Here is a 21,091-nt window from a genome sequence, read left to right on the forward strand (position 1 = left end):
GCTTGAAATGTGAGGGCCATCACGTTTTTGATCAAGCATTTATAGCACGCGCGAGCCCGGATTGAGCGAATTTAGCTGGCGAAATTCTAGTGCTCTGAGCTGGATTTGCTGTCGAGAGCTTCATATCGTGTTTTCTTCTTTTCATTTATTGAACTGAGCCTTTTTTGACCGAGGATTTTGCAAATGATGATTTTTGCTCTTAATCTGATCATGTTTTGTTATCTTGTCTTTATTACTTAGGATTATCCTCACGGGAATAAACTTACTTCTTTATAAAAAATTTTTTTCTAAAATTTGAAATGGTTTTCTTCTTGATTTTCTCATTTCTATCACTGCCGTTGGCATAAAATATTTGAGTGAAGTTGTTTTTTTAACCATTGCTATAAATTATAGCCTATAATTAATTGTAAATTTACATTTTGATGTTCGAAGACTGATGATATCATTACTGTATTGATTCATATTGAGCTTATTAACAAGTTTAACAGTCCCTGTTTGTTGCCCTTAATCAAAGTCTGTGAATCCTTATTTGGAAAGAAACGTTTGCCCGGGTCCGTATTCTAATTAATGAAAAATGACTTTTGTTTTTCAATTCTCACTTTTTCACACTTTCATATTTTTATTTCCTATTACTTATTATCGTTGAGATCCCCTTGCAGTCGTCTTAATTCAGCTCCAATCCAGTTTCTTTCGGTATTTCTTCAGTTCAATCCTTTTGAATGCTCTCGCCCGTGCCTCCTATGCCGCTCCACGCTGCCCGAAATTGTGTTTCTTCCACTTTTCCAACGCTCTCTACTGCTGCCCAGCGGGCCGATTTCCATGCAATTTTCACTTTTTCTAGTGTAAAAACGATGAAGTTTCCATCTGCGGAAGTTTGATGTTCGTATGATATCGGCGTCTTAGGTTATTTAGGGGTTTTGTGGGGTTTGCTCATTTTGCTTTCATGGTTAGGTCCACTTTGATGCTCTTTAGACATCCTTAATACCAATCAATTTTGAAATTTCTTCTTTATTTCATAAGATTAATATCTGAATGAGCATCTTTGAAGGTTTGAAAAGAATCCGATAAACAGAACGGTCAGAAATCGCCTGTAAAAGAGCGCAAGAAACACACAAAGCACGGGGCGCGCGAGCGAAATCGCCCAGCGCTGAGGTTGTCTCCCTCCCGTCACCTCGCAGCACATTTAAACCACGCGCGCTGCGCATCAAGCTCACTTCAGCTTTTCAGCTAAAACTTGAATTTTACAGTTTTCTTCACCGACAACTTACCAACTCTACCACCATGCCAGCTGCCAAAGCCGCAGACAAGAAAGCCGCCCAATCTCACCCACCATACAAGCAGATGATCGCTGAAACTCTCAAGGGTCAAGGTAAGCTAGAGAAACAAAGGAAAAAAAACAGTTGAGAAAGCCGCTCGCGGCTTTCGAAACCAAATAAATTTAACCTATTCTAATCTAAACGAAATGAGCAAAGATTAACCGTTTATTTCCAGGTCGAAAGGGACTCTCCGTCATCGCCATCTCCAAGATGATCCAGGCCAACCAGAAGGGACTCGGTCCCCGACACGAAACTTCTCTCAAGATGGCTCTCAAGCGAGGCATTGAGGACAAATCCCTCGTCAAGGTCAAGGGAGTCGGCCTCGCCGGTTCTTTCAAGCTCGCTGCTCCAGTCAAGCCCGCTCCCGCCGCCAAGAAGGCCGCTCCCAAGGCCAAGCCTGCTGCCAAAAAACCCGTCGCAAAGAAGGCTGCAAAGAAGCCCGCTGCTAAAAAGTCTCCAACCAAGAAGGCTGCCGCCAAAAAGCCAGCCAAGAAGGTGACCGTCAAGAAGACCGTGGCGAAGAAGCCAGCAGCCAAAAAAGCCGCGAAGAAGCCAGCAAAGAAGACCGGCAAGAAGTAAAAACCTTCTCGAAAAGGAGAAACAACGAATTCGCGACCTCAGGAAACGAAAACATCTAAGTCTTGAAAAAAACCTTTTTATCCCTCTGCAGCAAAAGTTTCAGCTCAATAGCCGCAAAGGGATAAGTCTCGAAAAAAAGCAAAACTGACTCCACGCAAACCTATTTCTCACCTGCCGAATATATCATGTTCAACCCTGTTCATAAACTAAATTGCAAAAAACACAAATTAAAATATTTACAATAAAAATCTACAAAACTCAAAATATCGTTTTCTTCCGCCTCTTCCTTTTTAGCATGAGAATTTTCAGATTAAAAAGAAGTCTTTTTCGAGTCGATACCCTTAATTTTCACGCTTCAAAGAATTTGAAGTTGTTGTTTCTCGAAAACGATTCAATTGATATTTTTAGAAATTGTCTTTTCAAGTCGAGAATATCATTTTTTTATTTGATTTTGTACAAGAGGAAACTAGTTTTACTTCTGATCGGCTTCTGTGTTGGAGTTTGCAATGACAGTATTACTAGCGGTCAGTTCTGTTGGAGTTTCGGAGGTTTTTGGAATGTTTCGCATTTTTTTGAGAGGATTGATTTTGAGCACAATTAACATCACGTAGAGAGTCGAGTGGTCTCCGTTTGCCCAAGTCGCCGTTTGCCCAAGTCGCCGTCTGCCCAAGTCGCAGTTTGCCCAACTTGGGCAGACGGAGATCTTAGGCAAACGGCGATGTGATTTTTTTTTCAATTGATTGATCATAAAATGATAGAAGTAAGGCGACAATTTCATTATCATCACTGAGTCTGCTGACTCCGTGGGCGGCGATCCTTGACAAGACCACCACAATTTTCATTGTTTTTCAATAGTTGTATCCGATTTTCGAATAAATTCTCATAACACAGCATAATCAGAGAGAGACGAAATGAAAAAAAAACAGTATCGTGGACTCTAAGGGAGCTTTCCGAATTATGACATCGTTTACATTGATAACGAAGTGCCTTCGTAACTGATGGTTTAATTATGAGAGTCGCTAAATTCTCAATCAAAGTCCTAATAAATTATTCTCGTAAGAGTTTATCAAGAAGAAAAAAGGCTCCGGTTTACTGAGACGGGATCGGATTCGGTTGTGATTAGATTGTGCATTTGATGTTTGTAAAACAAGCCTGAGTACTCCTCTTCGCTAAGAGAAGGTTTGGGAAGAGTTTCATCAGTTTTCCCCTTTTTCTCTTTTTCTCAATTCTCACAATGACTGATTTCCCTCAGTTTCAATCAGAAACAACTCCAAAAATAGAACGAACCGAAAATGAATCACAAGAAACAGCAATATGGGAAACCATCAATTCAACCAAGTTCGGATTAGCGCTTGTGAGGACTCGGCGCATCCATCGTTCCCTCAATCTGTAGCCCTCGGACGTAAAACTAGCGATTTAACTTTACCACCAGGGCCGTTGATTCTGGGTCCTTTCGGATTACCTGCGACCAAAAAATGCCATTAAGGTGTCTATTAATCTCACAAAAATATTTTCACCTATTATAATCATCCCGAGTAATCTCCCCGCAACAGTTTTTGGACTTTGGATTAAGTTGATCACTTCATGGCGTATCCTTTGCGCCTTCTGAAACCTTGAATTAATTTCTTAATTGAATTATGATTATATTTTCAATTTGATCGCCGTTTGCCCAAGTCTCCGTCTGCCCAAGTTGGGCAAACGGCGATCTTGGGCAGACGGCGACTTGGGCAAACGGCGACTTGGGCAAACGGAGACCACTCAGAGAGTCAGCACGATTCCCAAAACAGCGAGGGTTATCTGAAAATAAGAGGACTGAAGCGCACGAATAAACAGCTACCTGAGTGACAGAGAGGATCCCAGCGGTTTCGAAGAATCGCCAGCCATCGCAGTTTTCGAGATTTGGAGTTTCGAACGTTTCATTTTTAGCCCTGGCTTCAAGGTATTCTTTGTTGATATCATTTGCCACTTTGTAGCATTTGTCCGATAACGAAGATAGCGTTGTTGAATCTAAAAGGAGTTTGTGATTATTATTTTTTGTCTCTCTAGTTTACCAAGTGCTTCAGAAGGACTCAGTTTGCTGGAGCTTATCTCCGGCAGCGTCATATTTAGCTGGGTCGCCATGTTTGACCAGTACGTATTTCTGCTCGAATATGCCGAGGAAAGTTCCTGGAATTCGGCGACAATGTCTGTCAATAACAAAGCCAAGACGATGATGTCGCCAATTGCGAAACATGACATGAGAACGTAAAGATGTAATCGCGACCTTTTGTCGGTTTTCAAATAGATATTCTTAAAGCCTTTCTTAAAAAAAAGATTAAGATTTAAACCGTTCCTGGAAGCAATCATGCCAAGACCGCCGACAAAGATTAAGGATCCACCAGCCACAACGCTCGCGATTCCGTTCTTTACTGTCAGATATCGTAAAAGGGATGAAATCGCGATTTCAACAACTCCAAGGCCCGTTATTATGAGACCCAAACTGGCCATTCCTTGAATGTTAAAAATGAAAATTTCTCAGTTTTACTGATCTTCTTACCAAGCCCAGCTACTGATGTTCTTCTATGATTTAGCTTCACTTTTGTTTCTTCTGACATTTTCTCTTGCTTTTTCGATAAAGATTTGTTTGCTAATAAAAAAGTTTTCTTATGTCTTTTTCCGAGTAAAAAGCGAAACTAGCTTTTTTATAATGGCTAAAGGAGGTAATTTTCGCCCGCGGCCGATGCGCTCTGCCAGTTTCTGCTTGAAAAAGAGTGTTGAGAAGGTGCTTGAATCATCGACTGGGTTTATTCAGCGTCCCGGACCGGTTAAAAATTTAAGCATTTTGGTGGAAATTGATCTGATTCACGAATGATGGTGTTTTTAAATGAGAAAAATAGAGCCATTTAGGTTAATTTATAAAAAAGTATACATTTCAATATTTCGCCGGTGGATTGCAGAAAAATGAGGCCGAACTCGCTGCTATCAAATTCAAGAAAGCACTCGAAGCTGCCAAAGATGCTCCCAAGTCAGTACTTGCTGCCTCTCTTCTTGAGGAGGTAGTTTCTGTGCCTGAAGCTGCCATGAAACAATGTACCAAGAAAATCTGCCAAGAAATTATGTTTAAGGGTACTACCTTCGATTTCCCCAACTTTAGCCTAGAATAACCCTTAACGTGGCATGGATAGCGGGTATCATATGGCCTCTAAAAGTTAAACTATCTTAGATCTTTAATCTGTCAGAGGCGTTTTTGAATAGCTCAATGAAAAGTCGGCTAATTTCTAGCTTAAAAATATCATTGTTGCAAAAATAGATTGAATAAACGGCGAAATAGCTCGAAAAGTAGCTTGAAAACTCTGCCTGATTTTATTTTTTATGTGTAAATTGAACCTTCATCTTAAAAATGACAGAAGGTTTTCTTGATTGAAAAAGGAAAAATACCAAAATTTATTTTTTGAAAATTGTGTCTCTATGATTTTGCTAAAATTGAGCATTTTTCAAAATTTGGCGACGCATTTTTGTCTCTAGAAGCTAAAATATCTAGGTATCTTAGTTCAAGAATTTATGAGCTCACCATAATCCTCATCTTGTTCTAAGCTTCAAAACGAGCCCTTATTTGAAGGAATCGGACACCAAAAATTTTTTCGGAAAAAATTCTTTCTAGTACAGAAATCAATTAAAATACCAAAAGAATTCTTATTATTATGAAAACGCTTGACGTTATGAATGAAACGTTCGGACCTTTTTTGGTCAAAATTTTTGAGGAATTGATTTCCGATGAAAAATTTAACATAACCGGTCATTGGGGTAATCGACGGTAGTACCCTTAAATTCTGGAAATGATGTATGTTTCGAAACGGTTCAATACAATTATGGTTAGAATTTATATCCACGCCGCCTTATCACTTTTGTCGTTAATTTCTGCATTTCCCTAATCACCCACGTCGCCGCTCGTCACCCGCCGCAGGGGCCAACACCTGACCTAACTCAGACCACAACTCACAAATAATATTTCAAAAAAGAGCATCCTCATTTAATCAAGCCAAAAAACAGTAACTGTCATCGCATTTTAAAACGAGAGAAAAAAAAAGTGCCACTTGACTGCTCCTCTTTTCAGCGAAATCTGTCACTGTGTGCCCAAAGCAGCAGCAGCTTTTTTTTGCAATTGACGTTTATTCAAAGAGAAAATTTGTCGGACGATGAGAAGTTGGGCGATTTTCGCGAGTTTGATAGCTTTGATATCGGCTGAACAAGGACTTGAGTTTCCAGTTCATGATGGAAAAGATAGAATTATCAATTTGAGGTAAAATATACTTGCCTTTTCCAAATTAAAAATTGAACATTTTTTTCTTACCAATACGTTTTTAGCAAAAAGAATTTCGACCGATTCACGAAGAAATATGAAATCCTCGTTGTTTATTTTTATTCTCCTCCAAGGAACGGATTGAAAGAAAATAAATGACTGACCATAATTAATTATTTTAATTATCAACCCCATTTTTATTTTACGACCTTTTATTGAATTAGAAGATGAAGCGAAAAGAAAAATAGGCCAACAAAAGTCTATCGAGTTTAATCCTCAATCTATAAAAAAGCAATTCTGCTGAAGAAACAAACTGGCAGTTGACTGAGCGAATGCTTGAACTATCCGCCCAGATCGTTGAACGCGAAGGTGTCGGGATTGGAGTTGTTGACTTGTCGAAAGATAAGAAATTGGCGAAGAAACTTCAGATCTTTGAGATCGGTGCGATCTGGTGCTTTCATCGAGGACATGAAGTGGAATTCAATGGCCAGAGATCTGCCGACGTTTTGGTCGAGTTTTTGCTCGAACTTGATGAGTATCCAGTCGAAGACATTAATAATAAAAAGGTTTTTTTCATGAATATCCAAACTCTAAAAATTAACACCGTAATGATGAGATTTATTTCACAATATCGATTTTTATTTTCGATTATTCAATGAATTCGTTAATTTTAGCATAGAAAGACAGTCATCTGCGAACAGAGTGCTATCATATTGCCCGAGTTATACTTAATGAATATTTCTAAGGAGCTTGATGCTTTTCTTCGAGATGACTCCGCAAAAGTCGTCAGCTACATTGACACAAAGAAATCTGTCGCCTATGACGAGTTCGTCGACGCTGCCCTCGATTTTGTCCCTCTCATCTCTTTCTACACAGTTTCAAACAAGCAGCTCGCGAAGAGTTTGGGAATGAAAACTGTCGGGTAATTTTTCTTATGAGAAATACTTTCTGAAGGGCTTTTTATTCAGCGAAGTTCAATTTTACGAGCCATTTATGAACAAAGGCATTCCTATGGAAGGAGAGCCACCACATGACAACATCGATTTGGAAGCTTTTATCGCTCGACACAAACGAGCAACTCTCCGACAACTCACCAAGTAAGTCGAATTATGAAGAGCTTCGCCATCATTTCAGGCTGAACATGTACGAAGTCTGGGAAGACGAAATCAACGGTATCCACATCGTCGCTTTCTCCGATGACGAAGATCCAGAAGGCTACGAATTCTCTCAAAACCTCAAGGCAGCTGCTCAAATTCATACCGACAATGAGGAGCTTTCAATCGTCTGGATCGACCCTGATGAATTCCCACTGGTAAGATAGTCTTCCTATTCAGCTATAAGACTGTATTTAGATGCATGAGTACTGGGAGCGAACTTTTGGAATCGACCTCAAGGAGCCACAGATTGGAATCGTCAATGTTACAGATGCTGATTCTGTCTGGGTAAATGTTCATTTTGGCCTGCATTTTTTGAAAATTTTTTGCAAGATGGAGATGCGAAATACACGATGCCCAACTGTAGAAGAGCTGGATAAGTGGATCGTTGATGTTCTCGAGGGTCGAATCTCGACGGAAAATGATGACAAAGATTTCGATCTGAATTATTATGATGAAGATGATGACGATGACGACGACGATGAAGATGACAACGATGATGATGACGACGATGATGGTAAGCGATTTTGAATTTCTAAGAAGGCAAAATTTCAAATTTAAAGATTCCGCGGAAGATGAAGATGATGCCGATGCCGACGACGATGATGATGATGATGATGACGAAAAAGATGAGCTCTAGAAACCTGCGATTCTTCAAAATAATCATCAATTTGCCTGCTTATCAACCAATCCTGTAAAAATAAAATCACAGATTCAGATAGATATTTTATTCTTTATACAGTATGAAACATTACTTGCGCCCTCGGACGGGAGCGATAATTCGCCTGGCGGTGGTCTAAAAGGTTAAATGTGAGTTGGTGAAATTTTCCGATGTCAAAAATTTCTCGCATAAAAATCTCTACAGTTAGTTTTTCATTCCCTTCCAAAGTTACATGCTAACCTTGGATGCGCGCAACTGCACTGGTAATGTCTTGCAGTAAAGTTCCAATAGAATCTCCTCCTCGTAGACTTAAAAAAGGTTGAAAATAGGCTTGAGGAGGGGTTGATTTACTCGTTTATTGTGTCGATGATGACCGGGATAGACGGATCATCGTGAAGGTCCATGAGATCGACGAAAATTTCAGCGACATAATCCCATTTTGGCCGGAAGTCTTCAGAAAATTTCAAGTTTCTAAAGGAGTTTTTTATTCGACAAAATACGTAACGAAAGGCGAGACTTTATTTGTGTCCTAATTTTTCGAGAAGAAAATCCTCGAAAATAATAATTAAAACATTATATTCGACTAAAGAATAGTTTATTTTATGGTTTTTAATTCAGGACTTTTACCTTAATTCCCCAGTTCCACTATGCAACTGCGGAATAATCGAAAGTAAATCTTCTAGAGCCTCCTCAGTCGGCGAAATCATCGTCATTTCCCCATCTTCCTCTTTTCTCTCGCTCATTTCGGTCTTGAAGTTTGGTTATGAAAAGAATCTGAAGAGCGGCTTACCTTTCTCTCCTCTGGAATTTTACTTGAGACTTCTGACGCGTCAGAGTTGGAATTTCTTTCAATCGAGCTCACGCTTCTTCTTTGACTTGGCGCCTCTTTCTTTTGCGAAAATTGAAAGATCAAATTCGACACGTGATTCTTCTCAAGTAGAGCATCGGGGGTAGCTCGCACCTCGCTTACTTTTGCCGGGATAACGCCTTGGTATAAATAAGAACGAGTTTTTAAAGGGCTTAATTTACCTTGAAGCTTCGTGTCGTAATAATTTGCTTGTTGAAGAACCGAAACTGAGGATCGGTGGTTTGGAACTTTTAGTTCTTCCTTTTTCTTTTGAGATGGAAGAATGGTTGGACAGGAACTTCTTGGCGCGGGAGTGGGATTTTGAATGCTACTGTTGGTTTGCTCTCTTCCGGATCATTCGACGGTTTTCTCACAATTTGCATCGATGGTCTCTTTCTGGGCGCATTTTCGCTTTCTTGAGTCTCAGCAAACGAGTTATCCAGGTCGAATTCTGATTCTGTTCCCGGAGATCGCATCGGAATTTCAGCTTCTTTCTCTATTTTCTCTTCATGTTTCTCGGAGAGCTCTTTTTCTGTGTCAGCTTTCGAAACTTCTTCTTTCGAGACTTTTTCTTCTGCAGGTGGAAAGAAAGCTGGAATGTTCTCTTTTTCTTTTGGAGATCTGAAACTTTTTCGTGAGAGAAAAGTTTGATTGTAGCTGATCCGCGCATTATGAGCTTTGTTTTTATGCTTTTTGTGTCCCGGAATATCATTCAAGCTCAGCCAAAAATTGATGATCTTGAATAAGAAACACTTTCAACAGCTTTAAACTTACTTTATGAAGCCCCATATTTTTGACTTTTCAAGTTTTTCGAAAGTTTTTCTAATTATTAAAACCATTCTTTCCTCTTTTTACATCGTTATTTATCGATAGCGTCGCTTCTCTTGACAAAATAAATCAATTTTGATGTATTAAACATATCAAATCGCAAATTTGAGTTTACGAGTCGCGATGCGCAATAAATATTTTTGATGTTATGAGCATTAGAAGCTAAAAAGTCAAAGAAAGGAGAGAAAACTTACTTTATCAAACTCGGGTCATGATTTTCCATGAGCATGATTATCGTCTCATAATTTCTATCCCTTGCGATCGTGAGCGACGTATCTCCATTTGAGTTTTCGATGCTCGGATCAGCGCCAGACTTTAACAACTGCTGCACGGCTCTGACTTGTCCCCAATAAACAGCATGATGCAAAGGCGTTCCATCGAACAGGCCTCCAGAACAGTTCACCTCCGCTCCTTTTCGGCACAAATATCTAATGACTTTCGCTTGTCCGTGTTCCGCAGCTTTGTGGAGAGCCGACCAGCCAGTTTTTCCACGTCCATTTATTTCCGCTTTCTCCGACTCGACAAGTCTAATGACCTCGGAAAGGTCGCCAGATGCCGATGCTCGTCGTAAACTGACTGAAAGAAGATTTTTTGTACGAAAATTTTCCGAAAATTGGCACTTTTGATTCTTTTGATTGATAAAATTTAACCACAGAAATAATTCAAGAAAAAACTCAAAAGTAAAAAGATGGAAAATCGTTTATGGTTCTCTTCTTGGTTATCCTCGAATTCAAAATATCTTTAAAATTTCTGAATGACTAAATTTCGATAAAATAAAAGTCTAAACCTTGCAGATGAAGATTGCTGCTCATCCTCTATTCTTCCTTTCTCAATTCTCTCTCATTTCGATAAAATATCTCCCTTTTCCGATTTCAAACGGACTATTACGTCTCCTGATTCTCTAAAGGGGTGATTACGAGCCTTAAACGTATGACGAACCGCGGTCAGGTTCATTAAAAACGCTCACCAGAGCACATCCGCAACATTTTATGACCTATCCTCTCGCCGCAAATTGTTTCTTTCGAATCTATCAAATATCTGATTTCAAAAGAGTTCGAAACTTGGCGGTAAATCAAGTGTTTAATTTTACTTTGAATCTGAGCGAACGGGACAAAAGGGAGGGAATTGTTCGCAAACAAGAAAAAGAAAAAAATCTTCAAAAGCGGGCTTGGAGCCTTGTTTCTTATCATGTGACTGTCAGACTTTTTGGCTCGACCTTCTAGCGGCTTCCATTGACGTGAAATTGTGTCCATAAAAACGTGGAGAGCCCGGTAAATTTTCGGCTTATGGAAATCTCTGAGCCGGGCTTGTTTGTCAAATCGCGCTTTTGTAGCTGTCAGATTTTTGGGTTTCGATAACTCTTGCCGCTATAAAATGAGGATGAAAATGAAGGCACAAGCGGCAGTGACGAAAAATGAAACTAGCATTTTTGTTGCTGACGGTCGGTCACATAGCTGGCAGTTCAGTCGACTATTGCCACCGACTCGGTTGCGCGGCGGGATGCAGCTGTCTTCTAGAGAAAGAGAACGACGCTGGAAAAATCAACTTCGACCAGTGCCAGTGTACGGATCAAACTTGTGAAGAAAGCTGCGACTCGCCGCTAGAATGCGTTGGAACGTTTGATAAAAGCGAAACAGTCAGACAAATCTGCCATTGTCCGGCTGGAACGAAACCGGTTTCACGATTCAGGTAATTTCCTTTTTTCATCATTATTTAATTCCTTTCCCTTTGAGAAAACTAATCTTTGCAAAACTTGATTTCAAAATTATTATAGTGCGTGGAGTTTTCAATTCAAAACTCACTGCGAAGAAATCAACGAATGCGAGGAAGAGCTGGACGACTGCGGTCTTGACGAAGAATGCATCGATCTTCCCTCTTCGGAAGGACTTTTCCGGTGCGCTCCAGAGTCGAGCCTTCTGGGAGAAAGAAACAACCGGCCGAACTGGATGAGAAGCGGTGGAGGCAAGCGTGACTGCGAAGCTCTTGATTGCGGCTCACACGGTCTCGAGTGTGCCTGTGACGTCATGAAGGATAAGTTCGACGTCGGGCGGATTGATTACACCAGCTGCCAGTGCTCAGATTTCGGATGCGAGTCCAATCCGAAGAAGTGCACTGATCCTCTTGTCTGTCAGACAATTTACGCGAATGGTCGGATCAGAAATCGCTGCGACTGTCCGCGTGGGTACAAAAGAGACAGTGCTTTCGATTGGAAGACGTTTAAGATGGTCTCGACTTGCAAAGCCTACAATGAATGCGAATTCAAAGTTCACAACTGCAAGGAAGACCAAGAATGCATTAATCTGTCTCCTGCCGAGGGCGGTTTCCGCTGCAACTCTGCGCTGACAACAACTGAGCCCAAAGTGACGGAAGACTCACCAGATGCTGATCACTGCGGAATTCTCAATTGCGCTGGCGAATGTTCTTGTCTCTCAACTACGAATGAACAAGAAGGATGGAAAATCAACAATCACATTTGCGAATGCCTCGATGAGTCCTTCGAGTCCCTAGTTCAAGACTGTACTGCTCCTCTTGTCAAAAGATACCATCATGACAGCTTCGGACGAGTCAAGTCCGTGTGTACCTGCACTGATGGAATGACTCCAACGACGTCTTTCAGCCTCGTCACATTTTCTATAGTCACCACTTGTGGGGAGATGAACGAGTGCAAAAAAGCAGATGACAATAAGTGCGGGCCGAATTCGGAATGCGTAAATGTTGACAGTGGAACTTCACTGATGGGAATCGGATACGACTGTGAGTGCTCGAACGGTTATGAACGGGACCCCATGAATTGGTTTGCGTGTAACAAAATAACGACAACCACAACCACAACAACAAGCACAACTACAAAAGAACTGACAACTGAAGAAATCACGACAACGAGTACAACCTCCACTAAGAAATCGACAACAACTACAACGTCAACCACTAAGTCATCCACAACAACAAGCACGACAACAACATCTACCACTACAACATCAACCACAACCACAACCACAACATCTACAACGACTACCAGTACGACTAGCACAACAACAACTTCCACAACAACGACCTCTACAACCACATCTACGACAACGACTTCAAAGGACTTAACTCTACCAACAGAGCACTGCGAAATTCTTAATTGTTCCGGTGATGCCACAAGTAACGTCGAGACATTCAGCGCTTGCGAGTGTCTCCTGGGTAACAGCGAAGATGGCAGTGTTTTGTTCTTGACAAATAAATGCCGGTGCAATACAGATCTCGTATCAAAAACGAGCTGTCCTAGTGGCATGGTCCCAAGACATTTTTTCTCGGATACTGGAAGCAGAGAAAATTGCGCATGTCCTTCTGGTCAAGAAATGAAGATGGAATTCAACCTGTCGACTTTTATATTTGATCAATCATGCGTTGAATTGAATGAATGCGAAAAAGGAGTTCATAATTGTAAAGAAGAGCAAATCTGTATCAATCGTAATTCTAGTCAGGTTGTTGGTGAGCTTGGGTACACGTGTTCCACCATAACGACGACATCAACTACTTCTACTAAGACATCAAGCACAACAACTTCAACAACATCTACCACATCATCTACTACAACAACCACTACCACGACAACAACGCCTACAACTACAACAACCACTACCACGACAACAACGCCTACAACTACAACAACGTCTACAACTACAACAACGTCTACAACTACAACCACAAGCACAACGACCACAACAACGACAACGACAACAACATCCACGACAACGACAACCACAAGCACTACGACCACAACAACAACAACAACAACTACGACCACATCAGCCACAACAACTACAACAACGACAACGACTATGACGACAACAACAACTACAACTACGACAACCACTACAACGACAACAACAACGACTCCTCTCAGATGCTCTCCTACTGATTGTACTTGTGATTACGGCTTCATTCCAACAGAGGATGGATTTTGCGATGTTCCCGTCTATGACGATCTCGTTAGCCAGGGGTTCTCAGATACAGAAATTATTTGCCAAGGTTCATTCATCGAAAGCTCTGGCGAAGGTTCAGGATCTGGTGAGGGTTCTGGCGAGTCCTATGAAGTTGAAATTGACCTTTCTCAGTGCTTCGCTAGAATAAATGCGACTTGTGATTTCTCTTGCTCGGGAGATAAAGTCTGCGTAAACTATTTTGAAGGAGATATTCTTGACTCTCTTGAAAGGAGTCATCAATCAGTCTGTAAATGCCCACTTGGTGAAGATGATCTCGGGGACACATGTGGAGAAGTTATTGAAACAACCATTGTATTGGCTAGATTTAGTGTGTCAATGGACGAATCATACGACGATTCGTTGGACGGATCTCTTTTCAAAACACCTTGGGAAACATGTGATGAGGTCCAACAGACGTTTGAAGACGAAATCGCAAGTACTGCTGATCAACATGGTGGTCATGTCACAAATCAAGACTGCTCCACATCTAGCTATCCCAGGATCGCTGGCGAATCAAGATCGGCAGAACTTTATCTTCGACTAGACTTTGAAGTAGAGTTCAGTTTCGAGGGACGAAAATCTGAAAACGCAAGAAACGAACTTGGTGAGAATATTGGCTCAGGCGTCGAAACAATTGTTAATGAAAAAATCAATGACGGTTCTATCAATGCGATAGCACCAGTCGCTGTTGCAACTGAAGTTTCTGTGGAGAAAACTGTTGAGCCAACCACGACGACAACCACAACAACCACAACAACTACTTCAAGTACAACTACAACAACAACCACGACTACAAGCACAACGACGACAACTACAAGTACGACAACGACTACAACAACTTCGACAACTACAACCACGACTACAAGTACAACAACTACGACTACATCGACAACATCAACTACAACGACATCCACAACTACAAGCACGACGACGACGACAACAACAAGTACGACAACGACAACGACTACAACAACTTCGACAACTACAACCACGACTACAAGTACGACAACTACAAGTACAACAACTACGACTACTACGACAACATCAACTACAACAACATCCACAACTACAAGCACGACGACGACGACAACAACAACTTCGACAACTACAACCACAACTACAAGTACGACAACGCCAACGACGACAACTTCGACGACAACTACGACAACTACAACGTCTACGACAACGACACCTCTCGTCTGCTCCGAAACCCAGTTCCTCGCCTTGGATGAAGCATCGTGCATCGATTTCGCCTCCTGTGATGCTCTTAATTGCAACTCTTCTTGTTCTTGCAAATTAGGCCTTCAGAACGGAGAAAGCGCGGTCGATCATTCACAATGCAAATGCGAGGCAGAAAATCATTGCGAAAACCATAGCTGTAACGATTCTCAAGAATGTTCACAGATATTCACTTTTGCAGGATCATTCCCAGTCTGTAATTGTATTGATGGAACTGAAAAGCATCTTGACTTCACCAAGAATCCAGTTGAACTACTGTGCCTCAATATTGATGAATGTGCCCTTGGAACTGACACTTGCCCATCTACTGCAACGTGTATCGATCTTGTTCCCTCAAGTGATGAGCCAAAATTCACATGTCTTTGTGAGGAGGGTTTCATATTCGATGAGTCGTCTAATTCGTGTCTACTTGCAACTTGTGAGAATTTGAACTGTGATGTCTCGTGCTCCTGCAGAGCAAGTCTTGAAAATGGAGAAACTGCCGTCGATCACACCGATTGTAGATGCGAAGAAGTCGACTTCTGCGATGGCAGCTCATGTGCTGCTGGTCAATCATGCTCACAGATGTTGACTGACGCCGGTTCATTTCCCGTCTGTGACTGCATCGATGGAACTGAGCAGCAATTTGATTTCACTCAGAATCCAGTCCGAATGTCGTGCGTCAATATCGATGAATGTGCCGTTGGTTCATACACTTGCCCTATCGACGCAAATTGTCTTGATCTGGATCCATCAATTGATGAATCCAAGTTCACCTGTACTTGCGAAGAAGGCTTCTTTTTCAATAAGTCATCTTATTCTTGTGAGCAAGCAACATGCGAGAATTTGAACTGCCCGAGTTCGTGCGCCTGTTTCAAAGGAGACATTGTTGATGACACTTACTGTAAGTGCCACTGGGAAGACGGATGTGCAAATAGATTTGATGGATCAGATGCCGATTTCGGATGCTCGATCGAAACTTGTTTCAATATATTTGTCGCCAATGAAACTGATGTAAACTTCGGCTCATATTGCTCCTGTCCAGATGGAACAAGTGAGCAAATGCGATTCGTTGGCTCAGAAGTTCAATTTGAATGCGAAAATATCAACGAATGCGAGACGGAAATTCCATGTGACTTGGAAACATCTGATTGTATCGATAGAAGTCCGGAACAAGATGGTGAAAAATATGAATGTGTATGTCTCCCAGGATTCTTCATGAAAAACGATGTTTGTGAGAGAATGTCGTGTGAGAATCTCGATTGTGAAAATTCTTGCGCTTGTTTCTACGAAGGCGATAATGTGATCAACAGCGACGATTGCATGTGCGTTGATGAAGATTTCTGTCAATTAGAAGGATCTGGTGAAGGATCGGGAGAAGGGTCTGGATCGGGCGAGGCTTCTGGAGAAGCCCCAATTTGCGATTTCGGCAAATGCTCGAATATTTTCTCATTTGATATAAATGGCGGAGCTCATTTTGGAACTCACTGCTCTTGCCGGGAGGGCACTGAAGATCGAATAATCTTTGAAGCCGGTCAAATGACGCACTCATGCGTGAATATTGATGAATGTTCTTTTGGCTCGGCACTTTGTCCAGAAAACAGTTTCTGTATTGACGGTGATGCAACAGTCGGAGAAGAAGTATACCAGTGTTTCTGTAATGAAGGTTACCTAATGGAAGATGGTGTCTGCGTTTCTGCGAGCTGTGATGATCTGAATTGTGCTGATATTTGCGAGTGCGAAATAACCTCGGGAAATTTCTGCCGGTGCACGTCTGATGATCTTTGTGAAGCAAGTCCATGCGGATTTGGCAGACCAGAAAATTACAAGTGCAAGCAAGCGTACTATGGCATCGGTAATTCGATAACTGATTGCTCTTGCCAGGAAGGTTATGAATCGACAATTGATTTTACTGATAATTCCTGGCCGTGTATTGACGTTGATGAGTGCTCGGACTCCAATATCTGTGGAGAAGGCATTTGTGAGAACAAAGAGTACAACGTTGACGGCACCTTCTATACATGCAGCTGCGAACATGGATTCATCTTTGACGAGGAGTCAAAGTCATGCGAGACTCCCGTTTATGACGATCTTGTCAATCAAGGATTCACTGATGTTGAAATCATCTGCAAGGGCATTGAAGGAGCAGAGGGATCCGGATCTGGAGATGGATCAGGAGATCAAGAATCAGAAATTGATATCGACTTATCTGAATGTTTTGCGAGAAGTGATGCTACGTGCGATTTGAGCTGCACCGGCGAAGCTGTCTGTGTGAACTATTTCCTCGGCGATATCGAAACCGCAGTAACAGCTGACCATCAATCAATCTGCAGATGCCCTCTCGGTCAAGACGCTTTGGGTGAAACCTGCGGCGAAGTCGAAGAAGTCACAATTGTCAAATCCGATTTCTCTGTTCCATTAGACGAGCCGTACGAGGAAGCATATGACGATCCGAACTCGCCAGAATCGATAGCGAAATGCGAAGAAATGAAAAAACAACTGCAAGCTGATCACGAAAACACTGCAACTGAAAACGGTGGATATATCGCCGACCATGAGTGCATACTGAGCCGATATGAGAACACTCCAGAGAACTCTCTCGCTAGATCAGAAAGATTCTTCAGTTTTGGACTAAAGATTGATATGAGCGTTTCTTTTGGCTTCCCAGGTCGCAAATCTGATAAAGACAAGAAAGCACTTGGTCAAAAAGTGAACCTTGATGTTTCGGTGTCAATCAATCTTGGTATTCAATCTGGTGGAATCAATTCCGCGGCAACTAATATCAATGTGACAATCGATATCTCCGTGAACATTAATGTCAACCCCACCACAACGACCACCACAACGACCACCACAACAACGACTACGAATCCATGCTTCGGTTTCTGCTGCGACAAAGCTCCAAACTCGCTCCAAGCGCATCCAGAATGTGAGAAGTTCTATCAATGTGGGCTTCCTTCTCAGACATTTGTAAAATCTTGCGGACCAGGAACTGTTTTCGACCCGATTTCAAAAATCTGTAATTGGCCATCCATTGTCGATACTAGCAACTGCTTCATGCCAACAACCACGACAGATGTTCCGACAACAACTGAGCTGACGACCGCAACAACTGAGCCCGTTTCAACTACGACAACAATTGTTACGACAACAACAACGTTTGAGACAACCACTACGCAGCCACTTGTACCATGCCCGTCGGATTGCTGGGTCATGACCACCGAAGGGTGCAGACCGAAAACTGGCATGGCAGAAGTGTCCTGCTCAACAAGTTCAATGAATGCTGTCATCGATCAGGAATGATTTTAAAGGTAATACCTTCCCTAATTATCAAATAGAATTTCTTTTGAAAAAATTTTCGATTCTGAATTTTTTTTTTTCAAAATCACAAAAAGTGTCTTTTCTCAGAATACAATTACAACGCAGCTTGGATCGACGGTGGCTCCTCTGACTGTAAATCTTCCGGTGTCATCGACTCAAATTCATACCTGAACATGACAACTGAGCTTGACAACTGTGGTACTGAAGTCTTCCAGCAGTCGGATAAGCTTATCTTCCGAAATACAATCACCATCTTCCAGGACTCCGGAATCTTCACCCTATCAAACGCGATCCTCCTCAGCTTTGAGTGTCATTATGACAGTACAGTTGACGTCACAGATACAATAACAGTCCATGATGTCGTCGGCAAAGGATCAGACTCGAGCGATGGAGAATTCCAATTCAACCTGGTCAAATATGTCTCTGAAAGCTTCACTCAACCAGTTCCATCACAAGACATCATCAGAGTTGGTGAGGAAGTTTTCTTTGCCGTCGAAGCGCCAAATCTGCCACAGAATGTCAATTTCATGGTGAAGGAGTGTACGGTTGTGAATGCGGAGCATAATCAAAGCTTCAAATTTATCGAGGAAGGAGTGGCGAATCAAATGGTTGGAGCGGAATTCTTGAATGAACTGCCATTCGATCAGGAACTTGGCTTACTATTATTTTTTATCTTTGCAATCTCATTTATTTTTAAGATCAGATTTTATATAAGCCATTGAAAGACTAACTCGGCGAAAATAAAGTTCACCGCTTTCCGATTCGATCTTGGAGATGACTACAGTCCGATGACAGAAGAGATCATCTGCGCTGTCGTTGTTTGCGACAAGTCTGATTCTCAATCAATCTGCAATTGAGAAAGAACCAACGAACAAAACTGGAAAAACGAATATAAAATTTTGAGAAACCATTTTGTCAAAATTTGCCTGGACTGACTTGAATACTGGAAACATTTTATTTTATCTTTTTCTTTATCTTCTTTCTGCATAATAAACATCTCAAGAATGTTAATTGAAGTTTTCTGAATTTAACAAATTACTGAAGGAGACCACCTCTCTGGGCGATACTCAGCGGCACAAGGGGTCGGCATCAAGTATTCATTGCCTCCCCGTGTCAGAACCTTGCTTCATTGACCCTCACAATAATAGAGAAGAACAAAAGTTCCTTCCTAGGTTCAAGAACTTAGGCCAGAGAAAATGGCGACGGAAACGGCGACTCTTCAGCTTCCCAGCACCGGCTTACCTGCAGGAAAAATTTCAAATTAAACTTTTTTTTTTCTAGAGAATTAAAGTGAAACAATAAAATACCAAAATGATATTATATGAAATTTTTTTTCAATTAATAGATATTGAAAATAATCCTCAATCACTTGTACAGGTGTCCTTGTTAAGGTTAGCATAATTTGAAGAATGTTATACATCTACATAAAATGATTCATTATATTTCTGAAATTTCATAAAGAGCCATCTGTCTACCCCAATCACGGTTTCTACGACCAACTTCTCCTTGTCATCTTCGGCTGTCTCTACAAATACCGCGCGTAGTATGATCTCAAAATTCGGCCACCTATAGCCGAATTATTCGTCTGAATTTTCAATCATTCTGAATGAAAAATTCGGCCAAACTGGCCGAATTATTGGGCAGATTTCACAAAGTATTCTGGTGAAAAATTCGGTCAGCGAAATTCTGGGTGGACACTCATTATTCTTTTTTGAGGGCTCTTTCAATCGCTATGAATGCTTGTTATCAATTCTGATAATTCGAATATCTAGGAATGTAACTCGACTTTTCATTACCACGAAAATTCCGATCGACCTCGTTATAATAATAACTGATTTGCCCTAGATGGCTAGGAGAAAGTTGCAGCTCCCCCAAGACTATTTTTTCGTCAAGAAAATTATAATTGTAGTATTGCTAGTATAAAGGTTAGGGTTAGGGGGCACCTGCAAAAATGACGGAACAAATTACCCGAGGGGGATAGGCTAGGGTTAGTTAGGGTTACCGAAGGTAACCCTAAGTAACCCTAGACTAGACCCCGGCATCTTAGGCCCGAAGGGGCGGAGCCCCGAGGTTAGGACCATTTGATTAGATTATTTTCTTCTGATAAAATGGAGACTCTGAATAAATTAGTGGGTTTAGGACGCGGCCTTTATTCTTGGGGACCGAATTTTTCATTCAAAAATCGTTCAATTTCGGTCGAAAAATTCGGCCAACCTGGCCGAATTATTCATTCAAAATATGAGTTTATGAAAATTCGGCATTTGGCCGAATTTTGAGATCATACTACCATACCGCGAAGAAAAGCCTCATATTTGCAGCCTTCGTATGCACAGCTGTAACAATGCCAGCTACAGGCCAAAAAGAACGTTTCGAAAGAAGACGGAAAAGGCAACGATAATGTCGAAAATTGACGAAAAAACAAAGGCCCGTTGATTTTTAATATTAGATGATGGACAACTTTGATTTCGGGCAATCAGTCCTTTGGAATCAATTTTTAAAAAAGAAACGCCTCAAGTTCTGAATTGGCGCGAGGCTTCTTAACCGCTCGGTTCAATAATCTTAAAACAAAGAATACGGGATATTGTCTGATAGACTCGTTCTCCTCAAAATTTAAGATCAACGGAAAAAAGATCGTTATTACAGAGGCTCTGACAAAAATCGAAACGAGACTTGCGCCTAAAGGCCTGCATGTTCTAGTTGGAGTCGGGAAAGGGCCTGAACTTGTGGTTAGAAACTGATTCTAGAGCTAGAAGAGTTCATTTTGAAGCCATTTGGAGTGGTTCGAAGATCCAGCGATTCTTGATGTTCCTTTGTGTCTTAGAGGAGAGGTCTTTAACCCAGATCATTTATCGCATTCAAAGGTACGAGTCATTTTTGAGACGAGAGAATAAGGGTGTCATTAAGATTGCTGCTCTGA

At 41.3% G+C, this 21,091-nt stretch overlaps 5 protein-coding genes across 5 annotated transcripts; 4 read left to right on the forward strand and 1 right to left on the reverse strand.

Moving 5' to 3' along the window:
* The first annotated feature begins 1,218 nt into the window (after window positions 1-1,218).
* On the forward strand, window positions 1,219-2,153 carry LOC145698641 (histone H1-delta-like). The gene is made up of 2 exons (XM_081775855.1): window positions 1,219-1,369; window positions 1,492-2,153. The coding sequence occupies exons 1-2, from the start codon at window positions 1,282-1,284 to the stop codon at window positions 1,893-1,895; spliced, it is 492 nt and encodes a 163-aa protein (XP_081631981.1). The 5' UTR covers window positions 1,219-1,281; the 3' UTR covers window positions 1,896-2,153.
* Window positions 2,154-2,306: 153 nt separating this feature from the next.
* Window positions 2,307-4,904, reverse strand: LOC145698633 (uncharacterized). Its single transcript, XM_081775845.1, has 4 exons — window positions 4,432-4,904; window positions 3,947-4,384; window positions 3,733-3,902; window positions 2,307-3,692 (listed from the first exon to the last, which is right to left on the reverse strand). The coding sequence occupies exons 1-4, from the start codon at window positions 4,487-4,489 to the stop codon at window positions 3,654-3,656; spliced, it is 705 nt and encodes a 234-aa protein (XP_081631971.1). The 5' UTR covers window positions 4,490-4,904; the 3' UTR covers window positions 2,307-3,653.
* Window positions 4,905-5,872: 968 nt separating this feature from the next.
* LOC145698620 (calsequestrin-1-like) lies at window positions 5,873-8,053 on the forward strand. The gene is made up of 9 exons (XM_081775830.1): window positions 5,873-6,174; window positions 6,240-6,305; window positions 6,464-6,740; window positions 6,921-7,096; window positions 7,143-7,271; window positions 7,309-7,486; window positions 7,527-7,616; window positions 7,662-7,845; window positions 7,892-8,053. Exons 1-9 carry the CDS (start codon window positions 6,071-6,073, stop codon window positions 7,966-7,968), a joined length of 1,281 nt encoding a protein of 426 aa, XP_081631956.1. The 5' UTR covers window positions 5,873-6,070; the 3' UTR covers window positions 7,969-8,053.
* A 2,995-nt stretch (window positions 8,054-11,048) lies between these two features.
* On the forward strand, window positions 11,049-19,185 carry LOC145698606 (uncharacterized). The gene is made up of 3 exons (XM_081775813.1): window positions 11,049-11,353; window positions 11,439-18,164; window positions 18,262-19,185. Exons 1-2 carry the CDS (start codon window positions 11,079-11,081, stop codon window positions 18,154-18,156), a joined length of 6,993 nt encoding a protein of 2,330 aa, XP_081631939.1. The 5' UTR covers window positions 11,049-11,078; the 3' UTR covers window positions 18,157-18,164; window positions 18,262-19,185.
* On the forward strand, window positions 18,348-19,031 carry LOC145697630 (uncharacterized). Its single transcript, XM_081774848.1, has 2 exons — window positions 18,348-18,782; window positions 18,900-19,031. The coding sequence occupies exons 1-2, from the start codon at window positions 18,348-18,350 to the stop codon at window positions 19,029-19,031; spliced, it is 567 nt and encodes a 188-aa protein (XP_081630974.1).
* Window positions 19,186-21,091: the final 1,906 nt, after the last annotated feature.

Source organism: Oikopleura dioica, chromosome 2 (genome assembly GCF_907165135.1).
Source record: "Oikopleura dioica chromosome 2, OKI2018_I68_1.0, whole genome shotgun sequence".
Taxonomy (NCBI): Eukaryota; Metazoa; Chordata; class Appendicularia; order Copelata; family Oikopleuridae; genus Oikopleura; species Oikopleura dioica.